The following is a 26,622-nucleotide window of genomic DNA, read 5'->3' on the forward strand; positions in this document are numbered from 1 at the left end:
TAATTCTTTTCATCAATAAATATTGCAATAAATTAAATTTTTTTGGAAATTTTTTCAAAATTAAGAGAAATAATTTGCTTCTTGAGCATATTTTGACAAGGAAAAGGTTATAGTAGCTATGTAAGTTATAAGCAACAATGCAATACCAAATTATGATGAGGAGATGAAGTTCTGCTAGCAACAATCCATGGAGTCACAACAGCACAAACAATTGAAATGTTAAATATCTGCTGTTTAAATCAGAGGCTATAATATTAATTTTCTTAGCTCGGTCTTAAAAATTTCCAATGTAATGTGAATCTTTATTGAATTTTTAATTAAATAAGTCGCGAGATAAGAGTAAGGCCATGCAACTTCTTTTGGAAACTGATTTCCAATTTTTTAAAAAAATATAATAACCTATATTTTTAGTTCTACTTTTTCTGCAATATGCATTTTTTTAATGATGAATTTATATTCCTATCAAAATGTTTAAAGTACTATTTATTAAATTGTGATTTTATTTTGAGAGATCATATTTAAATGCCACAAGTTACATTTTAATGCAGTAAAATGACTACTATTAACTTTTCTAAATTAAATTCTAACGAGATTAATCAAGATGAAACTTTCGATCCATGTTCTAAGCTTTATATCTCTCTCATTGGTAAACCAATTGAAATAGGCCATTTTTCAATTGATTCAAATAAAAGAATGCATTTTGATAAAAGACAAATGAAGTATCTACTTTCTGATTTAAAAATTGGAGAACTCGATTTAAATGCGGATTATTCTCCTGGTTTACTCCAGCAATATGTCACAATAGAAAAGCTACATACACTATTGAAATGGATATTACATTTCAAAGTTAAGTGAGTAAATTAATGTTTTGTTCAGGTAAAAATTTTCTAAATATTATTTGTATTTTAAATATTTTAGTGGTACATATTATTTAATGATTTTGTTAGTGTTTAATAAAATATTATGTTTGATTTCAAAGTTTTGTTCAGGTTTCTAACAATTGATTGAGGAGATTTCCGCATTAGTGCCTGCACCTAAAAAAGTTTCCAAATTTTGGCAATAACCAGGCAGAGGCATACAAGAAACTAAAAAGGAACATCACAGAAAGGAACCAACTCTAAAGATTTAACTTGTAGCCACTTTAGTCAAACCAAGATATATATTAATTTTTGCATATAGCAAAACTTTTAAATGCCTTGGCAATATTTACTGCCGTGAACAGGTACTGGTGCAGAAATAGTCTCAATTAGGTTGTTTTTAACACTTTCACTGTGATTAACATAGTGTATTCTGAGCTGACAATGTGTATTTTCTATTTCTGATAAGTTTTTTCAAATTCTTGTTGCTCTCTTTACTGTCTTCAAATAATTCATCTAATAATGTATCAGCAAGTTTTTCCCTTTATCTAAATCTGATCACCCAGACCAGCGATTGATGCAGAGGGATCATATGCTTACTTGGTTTTTAATTTTCAGCTTTGTGTTTTGATCTGTAATATTGTCACAAAATAGGATATTTCTTCATAATTATGAAAATTTTATATTCTTTGTATTATATTTTTTCCTTCAAATCCATTTTATTAATTTTTTGTTTAAAAATATCTAATAGAGACATGTAAACGGATCTGTAAAAAGGTGTTCAGACTAGCAATGTCTTGCGAAGCCAGTGTTATCGACAATGTCAACCTTCATCTATTAAAAGGTACCCCAAGATAAAATTGAGTTAACTTGTCTTATATACTAGTGAATTGTATTCTTGTAGTGGAAGTTGCACTACATTACTTCCCCACCAGAATTTTATATCACTAGTTAATTCATTGCCGTTTTGCAAAAGACCTAGAGAGCTGTATTAAGTTCACCAGATTTAGAGCTCTCTTGGTAAGAGCTGTATTAAGTTCACGGCTGTGTAGGTGGTTGCTTCTGTGTTGTTATTAGGAGTCGAGTGCGTAAAAGCTCGATTGGTGTGTGACCGAGACTGAGTAGTAACAGCGCGAGGAAGACAGTGTCGCAGTCACAAATATCAAGTCAACTGCTCAATGTGGAGCATCTATTGAAGTAGATGTGTTCAAACTAAAGTGGGCATGTCTGTTGAGGTAAGCGTGTTCAGATCACGTCCGTAGTTTACCAATGTTGAGGCTAGAATACAGACGATGTCAACCTTCATCTATCAAAAGGTACCTCAAGATAGAATCGAGTTGACACGTCTTATGTACTAGTGAATTGTAATTGTATTATTCTAGTGGAAGTTACATTACAATCTTTTATTTACTGGTCTGCGGACAAGTTATTACATTTTCCTAATTTTTACCTTTGCTTTCATGGTAAAAATCAAGCTGAACCATTGCAATTTTTAAATGTTTAATTCTTTTAATAACAGTATAAACTTTTGCTTGCTGCCTTATCCATGTTACTCACTTTTGTTTTTTGTGATATCAAATAAGGATGTTTCCATATTCTTTGTGTTGTTCTTTGTATAAATTTTCTCCCGAAGTAAGTAAGTAAGGGATACTTTTCTCTTTAGATAGAGCAGCAAATTACATTTTAGTAAGATGTTATTTTTACAAAGGGAATTTCAACCATTTTTGATTTTTGTTCTAATTTTATGTATTCCAAAATATATTAAAACAATGACTATATTAAAAATGAGCAACAAAATTATAATGAACAACAAAACCGGCTTTTAGGGATGAAAATATTCTTAACAACGAGTTTCGATTTTTAAAGTGTTATAAAATTGTTTGATTTTTTTAATATCTAAAGTTATATGCATTTGAAATCCCCAAATGTTAATCCCAAAATGGCAGTATTGTCTTGCAACAAAAAGCATATTCTCTTGTGTAAAGATATATATTTTTGTTCAATAAATTCATTAACTGATAAATAAAAATTTTATATTCTTCGTTATAATTTTAGGCTGAATGTAGATTTTGTCACAGTACGTGGAACTTTGTCCAGAATTATGTGTACTCCTTACTCAAGTAAAACATACCGGAATAACTGGGATATATGTGCAACAAAATTGAATGGAATTATCTATCTTACTGCTGTTGACACAGACAAAGAAATAGCTCGTATAGATGAATTTCCACAGCTGGTACGATATATGTCTTGGGGATACAAATTTGAGCAATATTTAACAACTGGTAAATTATAATACCATTTTATTCATATCTAAAAATGCATTCAAATCTGATACTTAGATTTTTCATAAAATCTTAAGGTAAAATTCTCTTTACATAGAGATATACAAAAGAGTTCCCATACCATAAGAAAATGCTATTTCAGTCTACACTCTTTAGAACGACCCAACATTTCAGCCTTCCTTTCATTATAATGTCCCGGCTGAAGTTCTGTTTGCTATTCCCAGTGTTCTCTCCAAGCGTTTTTTGAAGGGCTCTTTGATCCCAAAAAATGCGCCTTTTTTGTAAAAGTAAGATGCCATCCCTTAAAAACGCTGCCTTTTTATTCCGATTAATTGTTTTTAAATAATAATTACACTCTGGTAAAATTATCTGTGTTTATAGGATTAATTCTGATTACCACTACAAACATTTAGTTTGTTAGGATTATTCTCAACTAGTTAAATTATTATAAGTTTTTTTTTCAGGGAGGGGGTAAGGAATATTAATTAATTTTTTTAAGTGATTTTAAAACTATTTTTTTTTAAATGCATCATTAAATGTAGATTTTTTTCATAATTTTCTATTTAAATTATAGAAAAAAAACTTTAAAGTTGTTTATCAATTAATCATTTTTTGCAAGTTTACTTTTTAAAAAAATAAATAAATATGCACAGAGATTATTTTTATTAGCTACAAATTTTTCTATTATTTTGATTGTGAAAGAGAATTACCAATTGAAATATATTCATAAAATATTATGAGAAGGTAATCTAAAAATTGTTAATCATAAAATTCAATCATTATATTACACATTTTGATAAATATTTATGATAAGTGAGTGCCCTTTCAAAACTCAAAATACCCTGCTCATTTTTATTCCTAGGGAGAACTCTGTATTCCATAGGCATAATGTTCTTTTAAAGTCCATTAGAATGTCGCCTCTGAACTGTTATTCCAATATAAGGAACAAAATTTAGTCATTTCATTTAAAAATTATTTAAACTATTATTTCCTTTAATATTACCACACAATAAATAATTAAACACCATGGATCCCTTTGGAATGATGCATAACCCCTTAAATTCTTATCCTAAGTCTTAGGTGGTCATAATTTATGGTCATTCATAATTAGGACTGGGCGATAATTAGAAATTATATATCGTGATGCATCGTCAGTTTTGCATCGCGATATAGTATTTTTGAATTTCATTTACTTGTAAGGCACAGAAAGCCAGATTTCTATCAAAACTTCACACTCAGATTGATTTAAATCAATTTATTAATTTGAAGATATATATGTTTTGCTTAAAAAATATATTAAATAAATTGACTACAATATACAAATCTTACTTAAAATATTTATTGAAATGTTTGTTCAGAAATTCATAATCATAATTTTGCATCGCGATATAGTATTTTTGAATTTCATTTACTTGTAAGGCACAGAAAGCCAGATTTCTATCAAAACTTCACACTCAGATTGATTTAAATCAATTTATTAATTTGAAGATATATATGTTTTGCTTAAAANGTTTTCTTATATCCTTGCGTGTCTTATATCGCTATATCGTTTTGCGCTCGTTGTCTTTACTCGACGGCTTAAATCAGATTTCTGATGCATCCCCTTGAATGAAAGTCTCTGTATCGTCTCGCCGATATATGCGTTAAATCGATATGTCTCGATACATCGATTTATAGCCCAGTCCTATTCATAATATTCGTAATCAAAGGATATAATAAATTTATGAATCACACTTTTTTTGTTTGAAAATTGTATTCTCTTCTTATGGGAAATGTCATTCTCCTTCTGTGGATTATTTTCTGGTTAAAACATGTGTCTTCTCAATTATCTTGACATATGTTATTTGTAAAAAATGACTGCCTGTTAGTTACCAAATTCTTATTGTTTTGATTAAAATTGGTCTAGTATTTATATTAGTTGCGAGTTAATATTTATGGTATTTTTGTACACTCACATTATGTCTGTTTTCATCCGGACCAAAAGGGTCGTTATATTGAGCATCGACTGTATTATTATTTTTTATGTTATTTCTTTCATTATAAAGGTCTGTTTAATTTCATATTTTATTTCCTTCTGAAATAGAGAAAAATTATTATGGTTAGCAAATGAAACTTATTGTTTGTTAATTTAAAATTTTTGATAAATATTCTAGTAATTTTTTTATTCAAATGCTGTTGTTGTTGTAAAGGTCTGGTTTCTTAGGACAAGCGCCCTTTTTTGTTAGCTCAGCGTGAGCAGTCGGTCCAACGCAGACATTATCTCTCNGATCCGAAGACATGCCATCACAATTTTGATCCTCTACGGAGGGGATGGCACCCCCGCTTCGGTAGCCCGACGACAATACGATAGCACAGTTTAACGAGGACCAATACGATTCAAATAATGAAGTGTTAAGAAAGAAATTTTCTGTTAATACTAATTTAATATGTCATTATGTGACACAGCCAATGATAGTTAGCAAATGAAACTTATTGTTTGTTAATTTAAAATTTTCAATAAATACTCTAATATTTTTTTTTACTCAAATAATGAAGTGTAAAGAAAGAAATTTTCTGTTAATACTAACTTAATAGTATGCATTATTATATTTTTTTTATTATTACATATGGATTTTTGATTATTATCCTAGGATATAATGCAAAGTTGTATGGCATTCCAAAGTTGATAAGACTAAAGTAAGACTAACATTATTGCTTTGCACAGTTTTAGTTAATTTCAAAAATGTAAGAAATGTTTATTTAAATTTTCTCCGATGTAATGAAATTTATTTGAAAAAATTCAAAATATCAAAACAATTATAGTAGAAATAAAGTAAATGAACCACTTTTAAATCTCTATACTTATGTCAGTGACGGAAAAATTGAATTTATTTTGTGATAAAAAAAAAAGCTAAAGAAAGGATAATATACCTAAAAGAAGGGAAAAAATCATATTTAACTTGCAAATATATAAAATTCAAATAATAATAAGGAGTTCTAAATTTTGAAAAAAATTAAGTTTTCAGTCAGGAAGTTGGACATGGTTACCAAAATACGTATACAGAAAAGGTTAAAGGGTCAAGTACTGATATGAAAGAATATCTTCTATATTAAGAGTAAATAAAAAGTAATTTTTTTCTTAGTTTTTTTTAATGATATTTATTCTGATGCCAGTTCCAACCTCAAGAAGGAGTAGGTTAAAGACTTTAGGTGATAAATAGAAAAAACTTGTATAAAATGTTTTGATAAATGTTTTTCTTAGCTGCATGCATACTATATAAAGCATAACATAAAAGGTAAAACAATACCCATATGTTAAAGAAATTCCAAATTATATAGGTATAGAGAAATCATTGAAATCAAATATAATGCAGAAAGTTTTTTGCTACTAACATTTCATATTTTTAATGGTGACATAGACTATGCATGCATTTGTATTAAATTATTACTATTAATTATAGTATATTGTTTTATTTTCAGCTCAAGTCGATGGTGAGGTTGACTTAACTTCTAGAAACAATCATGAGGAATATTGCATTGTTTTGAAAAATAAGTTTAATGATTTTTCTTTACTATACCAAGCAGAAATTGATGCAGTTATACCTCATCAATTTTCTCAGACTGGGTCAGGTGATACTTCATGCTATATTGAACTGAAGACCTCCCAAATTTTAAAAAGAACCACTGATGTTTTTAATTTTTGCAGGTATCAATTTCTGTAACAAAATTTATGAAGTGTACAATGAAAGAATTCTTTGAAAGATTTAAAAATGTAAAGATAACTTAAAAATTAATAGTTAACAAGATTGTTCAGATTGTATTAATGTCCTGGTATAATTAATATTATTTTTGTGTATCTTTCCCATTGTAATGTGTTGCAGTGATTCCTATAGACATTTTTCTCTATAATTAGTATTAAGCACTGATATACAAAATGATAAGCAGAAATTACTTGTTGTCTATTTTGGTAATATGTGCAAAGTAATTTGCTTGTTTCTTAAAAAAAATTACAACTTAATTACAAAACTGTACAAAGATTTGAGCATTTAGGGCAGCATATCGTCAATGCCTGGGAACTGCAAGATGTTCCTGTAAAGTGCTTGCTGAATTTTATTTCAGCCATAGGGCTTTCATGCTAATCATGATTTTAGGGTTTGAGTACTATAGACCTCTGGTCGATGTGCCCTGCTCGTCAGAGCTGCCCAACCTCTAAGTCTACAAAACTGTAGCAAAATATTGGAAGAATTTTAAAAGTTTATAAAACGTATGGAACTTTTTATTGAAGGGAAGAAAAACTAGTGTAAATTTATCAATGCAATTTAAATATAGCTTTATGTATGCGAACTTTTGGAAAAAAATAAATATCGAAAAAATATCTTATATTTTAATTTCTATCCTTAAATTAAAATATTTTATTGTTTTATCATAAAAATAAACCTTTAAAACAGCACTTTTAACATTTAATTTTTTTTTAAATTTTCAGTTTTTTTCTTTTTAAGACAATATTCAACTTATAAAATGTAAAATATTAATAATTCAATGGTTTGCTTTGTTATATTCCTTTGTCGTCAATAAGCTTTAAGTTTAATTATCGGTCGATGTGTATATAGAATTGTTTAAATTGGGGTTGAATCTTTCATATATTTTCTCAAACAAGTTTTATACTCACTTATTAACTCCATAAATATTGTAATTTAATATAAAGTAATTAGAGTGTATTTTTAATGAATGTTTATTTTCAGTGGTAAATTAAATACATGGTGGGCGCAGTCCTATTTAACTGGTATAACTGAGATCATATGTGGCAGAAGAAATGAGAATGGTATTGTTAAGTATTTAGACTTCTACAAAATTAGTGATATCCAAGACATGGCTTACGTAAATAAAATTTCATTGTCAAATTTTATTATAATGAATTTTTTGCTGCAACACACTTTAATTATAAAATATTTTATTTTCACAGGGGCTATGGTCGCCAGAAGTATGCCTAAATTTCTGTGATAAATTTTTGAAACTAGTCAAACGAACAGCAACTGAAGATAATCCTAAGTAATTTGAATTAATTTATTAAAATATTATACTACTGCTACTTCAGGAAATACTTAATTTTTCAAGCTTTATAGTCAGATAGTTTTTTTTATTTATTTTTATTGTATATGTAGGTACAGGCGCAGGGAAAAATTAGGAAACTTTACTACTGGCCAGTTGTAGCATTTTTAATAGTGGACCCGTTTTCTCGAATTGCAAATTTTAAATGATTAAAAAAAAACTTAATATTAATAATGTCAGGTAGCATTATCAAGATAAATAGATTAAGATTATAGCAAGCCTTTGAAGCATTTATCATAACGTGGTAAACATTATAAGGTAATTTCTAAAATGAAGAAAAATTTTGAGATACAAGTGTGAAATAAAGTAATTTTCAGATATTTATAATAATTCTATATTTGTTTAAAAAAATGCTCATTTTCAATGAAATAAGTGGTAATTGGCAGACAATTTTTAATAACTATTTGTTATATTTAATTCCTCCTTAAATGAAAGGTTTTCTTAATTTTTTGCATACATTTTGATAGCCTTATATCGTAAAAAGTCAATCAAATTGTTTAAATATGAAATTCAAAATAAAAATATATTACATATTTACTTTTATTAAAAAGATATTACATATTTTACTTTTACATATTCAATAAAAAGCTTTATTGTATTAAATCAGCTTTCAAAATTAAAAATTTGCAATTTTATATAAATTTTTTTCAGATTGGACAATTATTATAATAATTTTTTTTAATATACAAAACTGGACAGAAGTATACTGCATACTTTTAAATATTACCAGATAATTTTAAAACTCGTAAATTAGTTTTCATATTATACAATAGAAAATATTTTTGCAGCATCGTCTACAAATTTTCCTATACCGGTGATGGAATAGTTCATATAGAAAAATTAGCAAATCCAGAAGACAAATACAAGGTTTTACCTGGCTGGTACAAGACTGCTATGGAGTAAATTGGTATGTTTATAGAATATTTAAAAATCACTTGTTTATTTAACACTTATTTATTTTTTAATTCCTTATTTCTGTAGTAACAGACATTATAGCTAAGTATCGTTTATAAAATTGAACTAAGCATAGGGTTGCTTGAACTAAGCTTTGTGTTAAAATTCAGACTTTCCTTATCAACAATTATATTATTATATCTTTTATCCAGTTGAACTAAGTGCATGGTTGAAAAAGTTTTTACTTTTCTGACTTAAAATGCAGTTCCGTTTTTTTTAAAAATAAAACAAATTAAATTTAAAGTAGTTTATGGTAATGTTTTAGATCTGATATAGTTCTCAAAAGCTTTATCACTAAGACCAAAAGAAGTTGAAACATTATGAGTCATATAATGTTGGGACAAATCTTTTGATCGATACATTTTTGCTTTCAGCTCAGTGTATTACTTAATCCAATCAAAGTATAAAATTGATTTAAGCAACTTTTAAGAAAAAAAACATTTCAAATATCAAGTCAAACTGGGAAAGTGCTATAAGCAGCTAACACCGAATTTTTCTTATGTAAACAATTTAAATAAAAAGTTAGAAACTAAAAACGAAATTCTAAAGATACAAGGAGTGATCAAATGAAAAGGTACAAAACGACATAAAAACGTAACAGTTAAATATTTTCATATTCCGCCATGGGAGAACGTAGCGAGCCATCTCGGGATGTGATTGGAGTCTCTGACTGGGAAAGCACCATGCGCAGGTGCCCGCAGAGGCTCTTATCAAAAGCGGCGTCCAAATGATGCGGCAGTCCGTATGAGGACAGGATGGCGTTCGCGTTGCAAAATTCGACGATTGAGGAGCAGCGAGGTGTTATCCGATTTCCTCGAGCACAGAAAAATCATTAACTCCGATGTGTACTGTGAGACACTCTGACGCCTACACAGGTCCATCAAGAATCAAATATTGAAATAAAGATGAAAATTCAATGATACATAAAACGGAAGTCTAAATTACCCTGAGAAAATACAAGGACATGTTTACATATAAGAAATATAAATAAAGATAAAGTTACAGTTAGAATAACCAAATCAATTTTGATTTGGTGATGAAACGCTGTTTTTGATAACATACATATCTTTAGAGTTTCGTTTTTGGTTTCTAACTTTATATTTAAATTGTATTGCTTAATGTAATTCTGCTAGAATGGTTTATCTTTAAAATTTCCCTAATTTAGTAAAATTTATCGAAAAATTGGAAATAAATTAACTTTTTATCTATTCTACATAGAATAAGCTTTATTTTTATATGTATTATAAGTTCAAAGCCCTCAGGAAGGTTTGATGTTTTAAGCTAGATCATACAAAGTTTAGATTGCATGTTCTTATTTCTTGCTCAAATATTTAATAGATTTTCGCTATTTATAATTCAAAGGGATTTTTCAAAGTTATTTTTTATTGATTAATGTCATTGTAGTGTTTGTTATTAATCATTCAAGAAAATAATACATCAGCAATTAGAAAAATTTATCAGAGATTATAAACCTTCTGGAAAAGAAAAATATGAATAATGATGAATTAAAAAGTTTATTTTATGAAATTACAATAAAAAGTATTGTTACTTTTGTTCATATTTATAATATCCATTATTTTGCAGGTTTACAGTATATAAATGAACAAAATTTATTACAGGATAAATAAGCAAGAAAGTTATTGGAATGATATCATGATATTAATCAAGTCACATTGAATTCAATCATTTTTTATGTTAATGTTTTAAATTTATATGACTTCAAAGTTACAGTTCTTTTGCTGTTACAATTCTTTTATATTTTTCTAACTAAAATGACTTATAAAAAAAAAAGTTGTATATTTTAATAAACTGTTGGTAAAAGGCTTTGCATTGCTGTCACTTCATCTTTGTTTAGAGGCTTCAAATTAAACTTTGATGGAGGCTTTCCTTCTAGGTTTCTCATATTTTCAACTTTAGGTTTTAGATTGTCTCGAATTTTGTTAATTTCTTCATTGATCACAGTTTCATCTGAAACAAGTTACAGATTGTTATTTTAATTTAACAAGAATATATCTAAAGTATATTTAGTCACTTTTAGTAAGTTAGAAAGTCCATAGAATTTCACTGCAATTTACTTAGACTTAATATTTTCTGCAAATTAAACATAAATGTTACTAAAGTTATCTTTAGCTCCACACTAAATAATACTTTTTCTCCCAACAATATCTTAATATATGAAGAGCTTACATAATGTAGTGATACGCCACATTTTTTTTTAAACTAAAATTTTTTACATGAAATCCTTTCTTAGTATTTCCCCAGATAAATACTTTACAAGTTTTGAAATTTTTTCCCATATAAGACAAAAATAAGCAGAAATATCTTAATCCCTACATGAAAGTCTTGGTGTTCCTTTACCAAAAATGCTTCCCTGAACAATTTGAAAATGTGGCTTATTATTATATTGCCCTAAGCCTTTTATATACAATGGTAATATATTGTTGCCAAATTACAATGGCATACCTGCCAAAACCCATTTTTTAAAATACTGAAGATTTACAACAAAATTGCTGATGAAATTACTTTAATTGCAGAAGATTTTATGAACAATCAATTTTTCAAGTTATCAATTGTGCAGTTATTGAAATATAGTTTTAACACAACTCAAATAAATCTAAAAAATAAGAAAATATGATCCATTTTTTTGTATTATTTAGATACTTAAAATTTTATATTTTGAATTAATTAATGACCTAGAATACTGACCAGGCTGAGGGACTACAAAATTAAACGGCACTACTGCCTGAGAAAAACAGAAATTAATTATTTTCTAAAAATTCTTATGTACATTTTTAAAATATAGATTTGAGTGTCAAAGCAGAAAGGCAGAAAATGGGATATAAATGCAAAAAGCTTCTGTAGAATGTAGAAGAGTTAGCAACTATGCAATGAGCAATTTTTTTTCCATTCAATTAATAAAAGTTTTCATTAGGGGATGCTAATTATTGGCTAAATATATCATAAATTTCAGAGAAATAATCCTTTAAGTAAAAATTATTTCTCTTGAAACAATTCAATTTTGCAGTGATAAAATTTTTTTCCTCCTATACAGAATTTGGTTTTAATAAAATTCTAAGGAAAGCTTAACTTCTAATAGTTAAAAATTTCAAAGGATAACCAAAACACTGTGTTAGATTTAAGATTTCTAAGATAACATTCAAGCTTTTAGAGGGATCATTGTTAGAATATACAGAGTGAAGTGGTCCAGTTTTGTTAAAAGTTATCATTGATTACATGAACTTTTTAATTAAATTTTTGAACAATGGAATAAATGACTTGACATTGTATTAAAAAACAATGTAAATTTTAACTAAGTTGCAATAAAAATATAAAAAGTATAGATATTAAAAGTAGGAATTGAATATTAAAGTGTATAATTAATTGTTTAATCAAGACATAAATAAATCAAACATAAGATAAGTTAATTTCAGGATAAAGTTTTAAGAAATTTATAAAAAAACTTTTCAAATAATATCTAGGCTTAATATACAAGTAGAATGAATCACATAATGTGATTGGTTTACAGAATAGTCAAAAACCTTAATACCAAACAATTTTGTAACTGCATATATATACCTTTTTCTACAATTGTTAGAGCTTTTGGAGTAGGACATTTTATAAACATATTTCCAAAACACAGCCATGTTTTTGATGTAGGTTTTTCTTTTTTCAGTTCAGCTTGCAGAGCTCTAAAAATAGAATTAAGTAATGAGAAAATTGTGTAAATTTGAAATAATGACTAAATAGATGTTGTTATAAATTATTTTTATTTCTATTATATTTTTGCTTGTGAAATTATTTGTAACTGATGTAACTTTTATATCAAAACTACTCTACTCTTTGTAGTTATAAAATGTGTTTTTTTTTTATTACTTCCAAATTTAGTTTTTTAGTCTTGAAATGAACACTAAAATAAGCTAAAATTAGTTTGTTTACATAAAGACGAAGAATAATGTACAGTGCGAAAAACGCCCTGAATAACTTCTAATCTAATAATGGGATTTTCATGTTACTAGGACTAAAACTTAATGGTTTAATGGGGGTGACCTCTAACAGGCTAATTAATTTATACAGACAATATTTTAAGTTACGGAATCAGACTTAAATACATACTTTCTATGAACAAACATTAACTTTTTTTGTTGTTGATGGATTTGGATTTCTAACCCTCAACGTATAAGTGGTACCTGCAATCTGGAAAAATAAGGTCAGGAGGGCGGTCAAAATTTTGAACACCTTAAAGTTAATTTTACTTTTAACCTATTTTGTTATATCTAGAGTTAATAATCTAGTTTATAAAGTTTTTCACCAATATGAAATTTTTTTCCATGCAATTGCAAAATTTGTTGATGCAAAGTTCCCAATAGTTCTTGAAAAAATCAAGTTTCAATAGAAGTTGTATGTTTATTGTTGTATGTCAGGAACTATACAATGTTTTGTTTCTTGCCTTATAAAACTACATTCTTAACAATGATTATAAAAAAAATTGTATACCTATGAATTCACAATTTTTCGACTACTATGAAATAAAATAATAATAAATAATTATTAAAAATTATTTTTTTTACATAGAATTATCTTTGGATTAAAAAGTTTTATGATTATGTGCAAAATTTTTTCAAATAGCTTAAAAATTTCTCAAAATACAGTAAAGTATGCTGAAAGTAAAATTAAGGTTCAAAACTTTCAATCACTCTCCCGACACAAACTATTGGGATCATATTTTTCAGATTGCGTCTACCCCACATATTCAGGGTCAGGGATCCGAATTCATCAAAATGTTCTTTCAGAGTTCATTATGCAGGTGATATAATGAACTCTGAATGAACATCAAATATACAGGTAATAGTGAAAAATGTGTGGCACTAATTTTTTTTTATAGAAAATGAAATATTAAAATAGAATTTCAATATAATAAAAACTATTGAAACACTAAAATATCTTTTGTATATTGTTTAGCTTAAAATTAAAAAATATTAATTTTTAAACAATTGTTAAGTATGCCTTCAAATTTTTTAATTGAATTATGGTCAATCATATCAGTTTATTTTTCTAGAACAATGTAAAACAGAAGCAGTAAAAAAATTTTTTTTTTCAAATATCACTAACTTCAAATAGATGATAAAAAAACATTATTCATTGAAATATGAATTTAAATAATAGGTTCTAAAACATGAAAAAAAGCTTCAGTAACCAGACATGTGATTGCTGGTAGAAGAAATTATCTGAAAATTTTTCTCAATGTGTTAGTTTTCTTTCCTTAATTTTTTTCTCTTCTGCTTAGAAGGTATTTAAAAGACAGTTATTTTTATGGACAAAAGTAACATTTACAAAATTTAATAATAAGATTGAAACATGGATTTACGATAGTATTAAGTGCGTTGGAAAGTGATTACTGAAATACGAGATTTCCATGTCGTAATATCTGATTAATAGTTAATTCGATCCAATTGTAGCCCAATTGAAAAGCGAGCAAATATATCACATTGATTAAATAATTCTTCCCTTAGAAATTGGAATTTTCAACGAAATTACTACTCGTGAAAACTATAAATTTAAAAAAATGAGAAAAACACCATTTTTTTCTAGTAAATAATCTTTTAAATTCTTGCCACTTCAGAATTAATATTAACATTACCAATTTTATCCTTTTGTGTTTGCCTTAGTAGTTCATTAATTCCAGCCAAAGTCATTATGAACTTTTTTGTTCTCAAAGTTTATCTGAAATTTCGTTTTTCTCTAACAAATCTGCGTAAAAAAGGCATCATTGTACGCCAATAAGAACTTAGAAAAAAATAAAGGGTGGAATAAATACCTCATTAATGTGATTTTGCATAAGTAGCAAAAATTGAATTTTAGATTAGTGGCGCTCTGAGAAATTTTTTTCTGAATATAAATTATTGGTTCGTCAAAGTCCGCGAATCAACAGTTTTGAGATTCGTGGAATTCCGCAAAGAATCTACATTCTTGGTATACCTAATTTGCATGATTGTGAACAGTGAAGCTTTATAAACAATTGGGAAGATTAACTTTTTTATAGATTAAAATATCAATCGGTGTTGTGCAAAGAACTAAACTAGTAGTGTTGTTACAAATTGTTGAAACTGCTGAAATTTATAAAAATATAATTCATTATCAATTTAAATGGCACCACTAGATCCACTTTTTAGTCTAGACTACACCTAATAATATCTATTCATTCCTACATAATGAATGAGAATTTCCTGGACAAGAAAAGATGTCACTGATTCTAAATTGTGGATAAAAAAAATTACAACCCACTTAATTGTTAGGTTAAAATTAACTTAAGTATCGTTAATTTAAATGAAGTTAAAATCTATATTATTTTTATTTCAGCTCTTGACTCCATTTTTCATTCTTTCAGGGAAATTAATCATATTAGTTTAATCCTAAACAAGAAAAAAAAGAAAGAAATTTTCTGAAAAAAAAAAGTTGGAAAAACATTGTTAATTTTTAATCCAGACTTAACAATGAATCAAATGTTTACTTATGCTGTATCTTTTTTCCTACTTATAGTTTGTCTAAAATAAGAACTCCTTCAGACATCCGTCTGGACCTGTGGCGGTGACCATGGTAGCAAGGTATGACTATTTCCAGTGGGGGTGCTGTATTGGAGTGGTTTCGGCTCGGGTCGGCGAGAGAAAGGGAATCTCTTTCTTCGTTCCTTTGTGTTGGTCCTAGAGAGAAGCTACCCTCCCTGAAATGCGCCATTCTTGTTTCCATAGCACCAGACAACCCCAGACTTAGTGGCGGGAGGAGTTCTTAGCTTAGACAGACTATAGATAAGCTTTATTAAGTTGCATCATAGCAACGAAAAGAACAATAAAAAAATTATATAACAATTTGGATTTAAAATTTAGGTGAATTGAATGTTAATATATAAAATACATATTTTTTTAAAAACTCGTTTTCTACAAAAACATTTAAAATTAGCAGCTTAATTGGTAAATTAAAACCTATGTAGCGATTCATATTCATGCAAGTTTAAAATTAATGTTTTGATTTGCTCATGCGGTTTATAATATCAAACTTTGATTTTTGTATTTATACATAATTTTAAAATAAGGCATTGGGATTCGCATTCACGCATTCTAAAAATTATGCATCATAATTCTTNATATATATATTAAATTCGTTTTCAGCAAAAACATTTATAATTAGCAGCTTAATTGGTGAATTAAAACCAATATAACATGAAGTGTAATAAGGAGTTTCATTTCAATCAAAGCTTAAATGTAATTTTCTCAATTGTGAATTTTCCATACTAAAAAGCAAATGTTCTCTTCAACAAGGAGATATATTTTGATAGTAAAAATGGGTAAATTTAGAGGTTTTCATAGTTGTGTAACTTTCTTACATTATAGATCACTTTATTTTAAGAAGTACAAGTTTACAATCATTTAAACATATCTTACAGCTGGAAATAAAACTGGATGAATAAAACTTTTACAGGCAAGCAGCTGAATAATTTTCATGTGAAAAAATAATCTTGTGAATAATTTTAAAAATATAAAAGATAGTATTTTTTAAACCTATTTATTAAATTTAATTCTTAACTCCTTAAGGATTACAATTAGGGTTCTATATAGATTATAATTAGGGTAGATGTTCTACAAATGTCACAAAAATAATACCAGGGGTTTGCCTAGGTTTTTCTGAGAGGTACCTATTTTGTGAAAATGTAGGCATAATTTGTGAAAAATTATATTAAAAGATCAATACAAAAATGCAGTAAAAATATGGATTTATTGTTTATTAAGGGATACAAAAATAAAATTTTAAGAAAGAGTATTTTGTGAAACTACCGTTTTTCCTAAAGTTGAATTTGTGAAGGTACTGCTAAACGGTAGTAAATTTTGCCTGGACAGACCCCTGAATACGCATAGGCGAAAAAATTTTCAGGTTGAAATATGTTCGAAGAAAAATACTTTCTTGCTTTGAATGCCACGCACTTAAAAAAATTTTTGTGCTAATTTTATTGTTCTAGGCGTAGGTTAGATTTTAGTTTTAAAATTTTTCAAATGGAAAAATTGAAAGTATCAAGCACAAAAGTTTTTAAATGCAAATGTTGATATTTCTTATTTACATGTTATGCTGTGCTTTGTATTCATGTACTGACAGTATAAATGTTCATCAATAAAAAATTGTTTTATTTATAATTTTTAGATTACCTTATTTATAATTTTTAGATAATTAATTTCTAATAGAATATTTTGTTAGTTCTTATTTTCTTTTTCTTTTTTTATTTGGTCTAAGCATTTTAATCTATATGATGAATCTGTTTATTACCTATTATTTTAGCTTTTTCTTTTATTTAATTTTAAAAATACTGATCTTTAATGATTATGGGGTAATGGACCTAATTAGTTTTAGGGTGGGTGTAATAGATGGTAACTACTAATTTTGATGTGTATCATAACATTAATTATGCAACTCTGTAAAATTGATATTTTTTTCTCAAATTTGTTTATCATATTAAGGTTTTGGACCATTAAATTTTCATGATTGGTGTGCGAACCCTAATTGTAATAATAATAAATAAATAAAAATAATAAAAAAAATAGTCTTGTAAAAAATAAATAAGAATAAATTAAGACAAAAGTGAATAAATGTAGCAAAAAAAAATCTCTGTTATATTTCCTGAAGATATTAAGAAGATAAATGATTCTGTTAAATAAAAGAGTTAATAAAAGATAATTAAAATATGTTATTACAACAAATGCATACCGAAGGTATGCTGTTTTGGTTTTTTGATTATCAGTTTCATATTTTGGTCTGTTTTATTTTCACAAAATAGCAAATTTATTAATAATTGTGAACAATACCCATTCTTTATATTCTAATTTTACATTAATATTCTCTTAAACTTTTTTCTTTAATANAAAAAAAAAAAAAAAAAAAAAAAAAAAAAAAAAAAAAAAAAAAAAAAAAAAAAAAAATCTCTGTTATATTTCCTGAAGAAGATATTTAGAAGATAAATGATTCTGCTAAATAAAAGAGTTAATAAAAGATAATTAAAATATGTTATTACAACAAATGCATACCGAAGGTATGCTGTTTTGGTTTTTTGATTATCAGTTTCATATTTTGGTCTGTTTTATTTTCACAAAATAGCAAATTGATGAATAATTGTGAACAATACCCATTCTTTATATTCTAATTTTACATTAATATTCTCTTAAACTTTTTTCTTTAATAGAAAAAAAAACAACAAAAAATGAATAGAGACATGTAAACAAACCACAGAAAAGTATATGGACTAGCAATATCTTTTAGTAGTTAATGGACAAGTGACTAAATATTTATAATTTCTAGCTCTGAAGACTATTATTCTGTTAATTCAAAATCTTGGTTTTTAAAAACTTATTTACAAAAAGGTTTAAATTTATCCAACAGTGCCCAAGTTAAATTTTTTAAAAAAAAAAAAAAAAAAAATTGTTACATGTTATGAAATCAACTCAAATTATGGAAAAAATTATACTGAATTAGTACACCAATAATAACTTTAATTTGAAAGTTCATAAATAAAATTTAGAAATATACCTCTTTGCTTCTCTTAGAGTATTGCTCCGCCTGTTAAGATTTACAATTTGTTCTTTGTCTATTAGTATGTCTTGTGCAGTTTCTTCGAGTTTAGACAAATAATCTAAACACTGTGCTGTATTTTGAGCCATTCTAGTGCTGAAAGATTGCATACATATTAAAATAAGAACAAAATTTAATAACTTCAATAAGGTAGTTATGATTATCTTAATGAAGAAAATATAGATTTTTGATTTAAAAGAAATTAAATAGAGATTTAATAGTAATTAAATACAGTCCAGATAATGTAAACAAGAGGAATTATATAAGCATACAGATTGAATACATAAAATACAGATTAGCACGTCTGTTCTGAATCACCAGATATAACACGACGAAATTCTTTCCCACAGATTATGTCAATAAAGCAGATTAAGTTATAGTTAGATGTATATTATCATCTAACTATATTTCTAGAAAATATTTCTCATGAAAACAACATATTAATAATTAACAAACTAATGTAAAATTTAAAATGGTTGCTAAAATAAGAAAATTTATCTTCATCGATTTTCACCTTTCAGTAACATAGCATAACCATCTGTACTTGGCTGGCAATGGACTGGTTAAATCCCTCCCCCTGAATTTAGTTTAAAAATCTCTGAGTAGTATAATAACCAATAAAACAGAATAAAGCAGAATTAAATTATTCATATGGCTTATTTTCTATTGCAATCCTTTTTTTCTGAATGATTACAATCACATCAGTAAAAATATAAGTAAAAAGTGGAACTAAGTAGTAAGTAAAAATATAAAGTAATACTTATCATTCAATTACAAATTTAAAGATTGATAATTTACTTAATACCTCCAAATTTTTAATAATTAGATTACTGTATGTAAACAATATGTTTCTTGAAGTTTTCACTGAAATAAGAAAATTGTTAGAATTAAAAACTTTAATTAAAGATGCTGCTGCTATTAGTTAAATGATGTCTTAGTTTGTGGAGAACTGCACAGAATTGCATAGGTATGCTTTAGAATATTCCGTTAATTTTCACACAAAAAGATTAAAGTCACTTATCTACCTTAGACCTCTTACATTTACAAGTAGGTATTTTCACAAAGCTAAAATTTATTAGAAAGATGGAGATGCAAATAAAAGGATTTAATAAACATGAATTATTTGTAACGTACAAAGCAAAAGAATATTAAATTGAAAATACTTTGGATTATCTACCTTAGAGCATTTTATAAAACCTCTTACATTTACAAGTAGGTATTTTCACACAGTTAAAATTGATTAGAAAGATGGAGATACAAATAAAAGGATTCAATAAACATGAATTATTTGCAAATAAAAATAACGTACAAAGCAAAAGAATATTAAATTCAAAATACTTTGGATTAACATTTCTTATAAAAAGAAAAGTAAAAGTACCGAATTCAGTATTTGACAAGAGATAAATTTTCAATGCACAGTGTTTCAAATTAAAGCAAATTTAAGAAGCTTTTAATTCAGTCAACTAAGTCAGGCGTGAAACTATCCACATCTAAGTACATATTTTTGTTCAATTGTAATGAAATTTTAAAAATGTATTACACATGAAAAATCTTTACAAAAAAAAATACTTCGTTCTTCGTTGTTTACTTTTGTTGATTGATTAAGAGAACTGCTTAAAAGTTTTGACGTAAATACTGAATTCGCTTATAGCTTTACATTATTTGAAATTAGAGCGTTATTTATTTTTAACTACTATAATTTCTTGACAAGCATTTCAACAAAGTGATTTAAATTTAAATATTTTTTGTTTTGTATTATTTGAAATATTGTTTTAGTTTTTTTAGATTTAATTATTGATCTTCAGCATCTCGGCTAACATAGCGTTGATGGAAGTTGGCTAATCAATCAATCAGAATTGACCAATATAAACAAATACAGACAATATAAGTGTTTATTATTTATAATTTAACCCTAAAGAATTATTACACTTTTTTGATGAAACATGTCAACGTATTGTGCATTTGTCTTGTGAAATATAAACAAGGGATTGTAAATTAAGGTAAATCTGATCCCAACAAAATTGAACCTAAAGAAATTTTGACATGGCTTCAACAAATTCCAGCAAATTTTCTGCTCGAGACTATTATACTTTGGAGTTTATACCTTTTGTAACTTCTTCTGGAGAACAAAGATTTGTCCCAGAAAACACCAAAAAACCTCAACGTACCATTAACAACTTAAGTGGTAAGGAAGCTAGCGATTTCTATAAAGACATCTTAGCAATCCCATCAACGTCGGAAGTTAAACACTCAACATTCTTACCAAAAGTTTGTAAGAAACTGCCATCGATTAAAAAGAGAAATAAATATCGTCCCAACGATATTTTTCGATATGCTCAAGAAGGAACTTTAGAAGTCATTAAGGAATGTATAAACAAAGACGATAAAAGTTTAATTAATAAACAAGACGTATATGGATGGACTCCATTGATGTGTGCAACCTGTGAAGGTCATTTAAATGTCGTTAAATATCTTTTACAATGTGGTGCAGATGTGAACGTAAAGTGTAAACAAGGTAAAACTGCTTTGGACATAGCTAGAGCCAAGCAGCATATTGACATACTTAATCTTTTTGAGTGTGGCTTGGAGCTAGAGCATAAAGAATGTATAAACGTAAAAGACGAAAAGGAAAAATATTGTAACGATTGTAAAATATTTTATACAGAATCCACATTTACTCATAACAAAAGCATTGCTCATTTATTTGCTTCAAGAAAGGCAGAGTCTACAACTTTTTATCATATACCAGAAAACAATAAAGGGTTTCAAATCATGATTAAAAAAGGTTGGAACCAAAATAAAGGTTTAGGTTCTAAAGAAGAAGGTAGGAAGTTTCCAATCAAAACTGTGTTGAAAAAAGATAGGAGCTGTATTGGTAAATATAAAGAAGTTGCACGTGTTACTCATTTTAATGCAAATGACTCTACAGCAGTTAAAAGGATTTGTGATCCTCCATCTGTAAAAATTGTTCGAGAAAGAACTCTAAAGAAGTGGCAGCTGGTAAAACTTGAAAGAAAAAATCGACAAAAAGAAATAGAATTTAGAAGACAGTTTATTGGTGATACATAAAAGCTAACTGTGATGCTAAGTTATTTAAATAATATAATTTGTTATAAAAGTGTGAGTTTTTAATAATAATTTTATTTCTGTAGAACATTGTTTTATCTATTTATTGTTTAAAACTAAAACTTGAATAGTTTATTGAAAAAATATAACTATAGACTTTTCCCAATTGGTCTTTGAAACCCTTGGTTGGTATGTAGAGTTAATGCCAGAACATGAAAAATGTTTAACCCCTTAACAATCGATTAATTTTCAAGAAAACGGTCATAAAAGTGCCTATTATGCCGAATACACGTATTCGATTATTGCTGACATCTAGTTTAAAATAAACTAACTATCTTCAATTACCTTAATATACTGGTATTGCCATCTGATGTGTAAAAGGAGAAATAAAATGTTTTCCGTGCAAAAGAAATGAATTAGTTTTATTCTTATTGGTGTGTTACTACTGAACACTCCAGTCCGAGAAATAGAGGGCGAAACCTCACCCCGGCATTTTCAGGGGAGCGAGAAGAAAGGGGTTAAATACCAATGCTAGATGCTTTTTATCTCTTGTAAAAGTTTTTAAAAAAGAACTTTTGAAAGAATATGTGCAGCATCCATTAACATTACTAATTTTATTTTTGAGGGCAGATTGTGAAGTTGATTGTAACTTGAATGTTAAGGTAACAAAATTTCTTAGAAACAAAATAAATGAAATATTTCTTATGAAAATATTACCTTTATGGAAAAATTATAATAGTCAATTTCATGGAACTATGTAATCCTCATTAATAGAATTAATGTCAATCGGCTAAAATATTTTTATAGGTTGGTTATCAGTATTTGTGATTTCATGAATTTAGCTAAATTTAGTATTTTAATTAATAAAAAAAATTATTTAGCTAATATGTTTTGAATTACCTAAAAAATGCAATAATAAAGCAAACATATTTTTTTCCCTTTAAACTACCAATTATTTCATTGTAGTTTGGTTTCTTAATTTTCTGAAATCATTCTCTGATATTTCCATAGTTGAAATATATTTGATTTTAGTATTTTGTAGCAACGATAATACATAATAATTTGTTCAAGCTTTTCAATCAGGAGAATGCCCATTAACTTCCTCATTTGTTTGATTCTATTATCAAGTCATGCTAACATATTTTATTGATAATAATTTTTTAAACTGTTTTTTATGTGCATCGATTTCATCCTTTTATTTGTCTATAAACTATGTAGTGTTTTGTAACAAAGTGAGCAAGTTTGTGCATGCATTTCTCTTTTCTCACTGAATAAGAAAAAAGGAAAACAGGTTTTTTGGCAGGAAAAAAGATAGATAAAAGAATGTCTGTAGGCATTGCAAATATTCAATCATTTAAAAATAACATTATCAATATGTTTATAAATAAACTACATTGATATTTAGTTTTCTTAACTAAGATTTTAAAAACTCATGGATCAGTAATTCTGCTTATGTACTATAGCTTGTAAAATACACAAAAAAAAAAATCACAGAGAAGATGCAAATAAAAGTTGTGACACATAATTCTTTAAGAAAATTAAAACAACATGAAACGGCTTATTGGAAGATTGTGCTTGCAGAATTTAACCAAACTTGAAAAGAAAAAAAATTCTATATATATTCCACCCTTTTTTTTTCATTAATTGCAATACATTAAATGTGATAGATAATAATGAGATAGATATGACCAGTGTTTTCATTACAAAAAAAAAGTGGGAGAGAATTTCTCACCCTTTCTCAAAAACAGGGTGAGATTTCAAAAAGTTAGTGAGATTTCTAAAAATTAAAAAAACATGAATAGACTTGGAAAAAAAATATTTTTTTAATTATAATACTTTTTTAACATCTTCTAATTGAATATTTTTGCTGCATCATCATTTGGAAAATGTTCTATATCTACTTTTCCATCAGTTATTATATTTATATGACTGAAAAATATCCATATTTGTTTCGTTTTGACCGTTTCTACCGACATTTGTTTCATTTTCATTTGTCCGTTACGGAGTAGAAGATGTCGTCTTAACAAGGTATTTGTTCATCTTACATTCATGCACAAGAAATTTAAACGTCTTACATGAAGAAACCTTACCTACAGTGAACACGTGGTTGTAGAGAAATGTGTTCTGAAAGGGGTTCGGGGGGTGGCTGTTCGNGGGTTCGGGGGGGGGGGGAGTGTTCTGCTGTTCGCACCAGTTTTGAACGATACTGGTGAATAGGGAAGCTAGATAACAAGGACCGATGTTCAAAATAATGAAGTCCCGCTGTGGACTGATCGTTAAGACACGGTTCCGAGCAGATTACCGAAGTCAAGCATCACTGGCTGCGGTCAGTGTGTGGGTGGGTGAACACTTGGATCAGTCTGCGTAGGGACCGAGGGTGTGCGGTATTGGTCCTTGTTAAACTGTTCTACCGTAAAGTGCTCGACTTTGCGTGCAGGTCGTTGGGCTACCGAAGCGGGGGTGCCATCCCCTCTGCGGAGGATCAAAATTGTGATGGCATGTCTTTGGATCCTCCTCAGGGATGTTTCCAAGACCGTCGCCAATAGCCCATTGTGCAGCTCTAGTGCGACGTAAATAAACAAATCAATCAAAATAATGAAAGATTAAGGAAGAAAAGTGGAACGGATTTTATTCAAAATGACACAAGACGAAATTTTTTCCAAAATTCGCGCATTTTGAAATTGATTAATAGAGTGTGCTAACTTATCGCGTTAATAATTTTTTATTGCAAGAAAAAAAAAACATGCGAGATTCTCGCGCTGTAGTGAAAACGCTGATGACTAACTTTGTATCAATTTATTCTTTTAAAAAACTATTTTTAATGTAATATAAAATTTTGTATTTTCTCTTATCGCATTTTCTTTGAGTATAAGGTTTTTTTTTTGTGGGAAACACTGCTTTGAATTACGCCCGAGAAAAATTAAGAATAACAAATAGTTAAGGTATTTTATTGAAGAGTATTTTGAAAAATTTTAAAACATGCCATAAAGCTCCAAATTTAAAAATTCCAGAACATCATCTTTGTTGGAGTCAATTGTTGTTATACGGATCCCACACTGCAATAGACTATACTTCATCCTTATCTGCTTAGTCCCACGGAAAATTGTCTTCACCAATCATCCAAAAGAATTTGAAATTTTACAATAAAATAGAATGTTTTTTTATGTATATATTTTTTCTCAGCAGTCTACCTAAACACCAGGCATACAAGAAATTTTTGATTTTATAATCAAAAATAGGGGGTCAACTTATATGCAAGGATATACAGTAAATGGTTTATATTATTTTAAATTGGGACCTGCTAGTAGTAAAAAACAATATAAAAATTTCCTTAGTCTAGCAGAATCATTGTCGATTTAAAATGGAATAAAATTTTTTTATATACAGTAGAGTCCCAATCATCCTGGAAGTGTATCCTTGAACTCAAATAATTTTAAATTATTTATTTTTCTTCAAGGTTTTATGAAATGTTCGAAGAAATTATCAAAATAAAATACATTCTATGATGTCATAATAAATTAAAGTGAAAAAATTCATTTGGTATTTTTTTAGAAATTGCAGTATTTCTATAGAAATTATTATCTTGTAGAAATTATACTTGAAGATGATGTAATTTAACTTTTGGGCGACAAATGGAGAAAAAAATTAGGATTATCAAATTATTTTGCTAAAAATTGGCCTAAAAAATGAGAGGCTTCGTTTTGAAAAAAAATGTGTGAGGTTATGATGGGAAATTTTTTTTTTTAGCACACTTATTTTCAATGTGATGAGTTTTAATAATCAGATAAATCACAGTTAAAATTCTTTAATTACATAAATTAAAAAAATCGGATCTAGTCCACCATCTGTCTTCATGTTCAATTTTATATCTGCAAAATTATTTTATTTGCCTAAATCACTCTGGACATATAGTTTGTCTACCTTAAGAACTCCCTCCGCCACAAAGTCTGAGGCCAACTGCTGCTATGAAAACAGGAATAGTTCATTTCAGGGAGGGTAGTTTCTCTTCATTCTAGGGCTAACACAATAGACCAGAGAAAAAGATTCCCTTTCTCTCACCCACCTTACATCCCTACATGAAATAGTTATACCACGTTACCATAGTCACCGCCACTAGTCCAGACAAATGGTTAGGAGAGTTCTTATTTTAGACACACTATACAGACACTTTTATGTCCATTGATAGCATGAATTGCAATGAAAGAAATTACTTTTGTCTAATAATATTGTTATTCTTATGTTACTTGCACACTTCAAGATTTCCTATTTAATGACGATTTAATTTGCTTGTAGATTCTCTATGTCTTATCTTTGTTTGATAGAAATAATATTTCACCAGTGTTTCACAGTAGACATTTTTCTTACGAACTAAAGTTGAACACTATATTCCATGATAAAGATTTAGAAATAATTATGGATGAATCAATCCATGACCATTTGTTGCAGAATTAATTCTTAAGGAAATAATTCTGCACTATGGAATGACTCAGCATGGTATAAAAGCAGTTTTAACTTAAAAATATTTTGCTAACTAAAAAAAAAAAAAAAAATTAAAAGGAAAGAAAAATGAAATGAAATAGGGAGAACTTGGAAGTTTTGAGTCTTAATTCACAATTAAAAGTAATTAGAGTCCATTTTTAAATAGCTTAAGATAATAAGCTATTTTTTATAGCATAATAAAAAAAAGTCAAATAATTTTTCTTTCTCAATATTACAAGTTTGTAATGTTGACTCCATTAAGTTTATAATATACTCAGCAAAGCATA

At 27.6% G+C, this 26,622-nt stretch overlaps 3 protein-coding genes across 6 annotated transcripts; 2 read left to right on the plus strand and 1 right to left on the minus strand.

Moving 5' to 3' along the window:
• The first annotated feature begins 127 nt into the window (after nt 1-127).
• LOC107442784 (decapping and exoribonuclease protein) lies at nt 128-15,798 on the plus strand. 2 transcript variants are annotated; one of them, XM_016056426.3, is made up of 7 exons: nt 128-851; nt 2,913-3,142; nt 6,602-6,827; nt 7,864-7,999; nt 8,085-8,170; nt 9,019-9,137; nt 10,769-11,008. In XM_016056426.3, exons 1-6 carry the CDS (start codon nt 553-555, stop codon nt 9,131-9,133), a joined length of 1,092 nt encoding a protein of 363 aa, XP_015911912.1. In that variant the 5' UTR covers nt 128-552; the 3' UTR covers nt 9,134-9,137; nt 10,769-11,008. The 2 variants fall into 2 exon arrangements, with proteins under 2 accessions (XP_015911912.1, XP_071040614.1); XM_071184513.1 differs by lacking the exon at nt 10,769-11,008 and adding an exon at nt 15,722-15,798 and having other exon boundaries at nt 175-851.
• On the minus strand, nt 10,688-20,407 carry LOC107442785 (Pdrg1 prefoldin-like subunit). 3 transcript variants are annotated; one of them, XM_016056430.4, is made up of 4 exons: nt 20,331-20,407; nt 18,749-18,886; nt 12,761-12,873; nt 10,688-11,152 (listed from the first exon to the last, which is right to left on the minus strand). In XM_016056430.4, the coding sequence occupies exons 2-4, from the start codon at nt 18,877-18,879 to the stop codon at nt 10,986-10,988; spliced, it is 411 nt and encodes a 136-aa protein (XP_015911916.2). In that variant the 5' UTR covers nt 18,880-18,886; nt 20,331-20,407; the 3' UTR covers nt 10,688-10,985. The 3 variants fall into 3 exon arrangements, with proteins under 3 accessions (XP_015911916.2, XP_015911914.2, XP_015911915.2); XM_016056428.3 differs by having other exon boundaries at nt 20,169-20,403; XM_016056429.4 differs by having other exon boundaries at nt 20,129-20,403.
• A 214-nt stretch (nt 20,408-20,621) lies between these two features.
• LOC107442786 (G patch domain and ankyrin repeat-containing protein 1 homolog) lies at nt 20,622-22,268 on the plus strand. The gene has a single exon (XM_016056431.3). It carries the CDS (start codon nt 20,834-20,836, stop codon nt 21,857-21,859), a length of 1,026 nt encoding a protein of 341 aa, XP_015911917.1. The 5' UTR covers nt 20,622-20,833; the 3' UTR covers nt 21,860-22,268.
• Nucleotides 22,269-26,622: the final 4,354 nt, after the last annotated feature.

This window comes from Parasteatoda tepidariorum, chromosome 8 (assembly GCF_043381705.1).
Source record: "Parasteatoda tepidariorum isolate YZ-2023 chromosome 8, CAS_Ptep_4.0, whole genome shotgun sequence".
Taxonomy (NCBI): domain Eukaryota; kingdom Metazoa; phylum Arthropoda; class Arachnida; order Araneae; family Theridiidae; genus Parasteatoda; species Parasteatoda tepidariorum.

What these genes read in the sequence shown, in the direction of transcription:
- LOC107442784 (XM_016056426.3), top strand. Translation starts at nt 553, where the DNA reads ATGACTACTATTAACTTTTCTAAATTAAATTCTAACGAGATTAATCAA. An exon ending in ATATTACATTTCAAAGTTAA is followed by an intron (nt 852 to 2,912) that starts GTGAGTAAATTA and finishes TTATAATTTTAG; the next exon opens with GCTGAATGTAGATTTTGTCA. An exon ending in GATGTTTTTAATTTTTGCAG is followed by an intron (nt 6,828 to 7,863) that starts GTATCAATTTCT and finishes GTTTATTTTCAG; the next exon opens with TGGTAAATTAAATACATGGT.
- LOC107442785 (XM_016056430.4), bottom strand. Translation starts at nt 18,879, where the DNA reads ATGGCTCAAAATACAGCACAGTGTTTAGATTATTTGTCTAAACTCGAA. An exon ending in ACTCTAAGAGAAGCAAAGAG is followed by an intron (nt 12,874 to 18,748) that starts GTATATTTCTAA and finishes TTCTATTTTTAG; the next exon opens with AGCTCTGCAAGCTGAACTGA. An exon ending in TCTAACAATTGTAGAAAAAG is followed by an intron (nt 11,153 to 12,760) that starts GTATATATATGC and finishes AACTTGTTTCAG; the next exon opens with ATGAAACTGTGATCAATGAA.
- LOC107442786 (XM_016056431.3), top strand. Translation starts at nt 20,834, where the DNA reads ATGGCTTCAACAAATTCCAGCAAATTTTCTGCTCGAGACTATTATACT.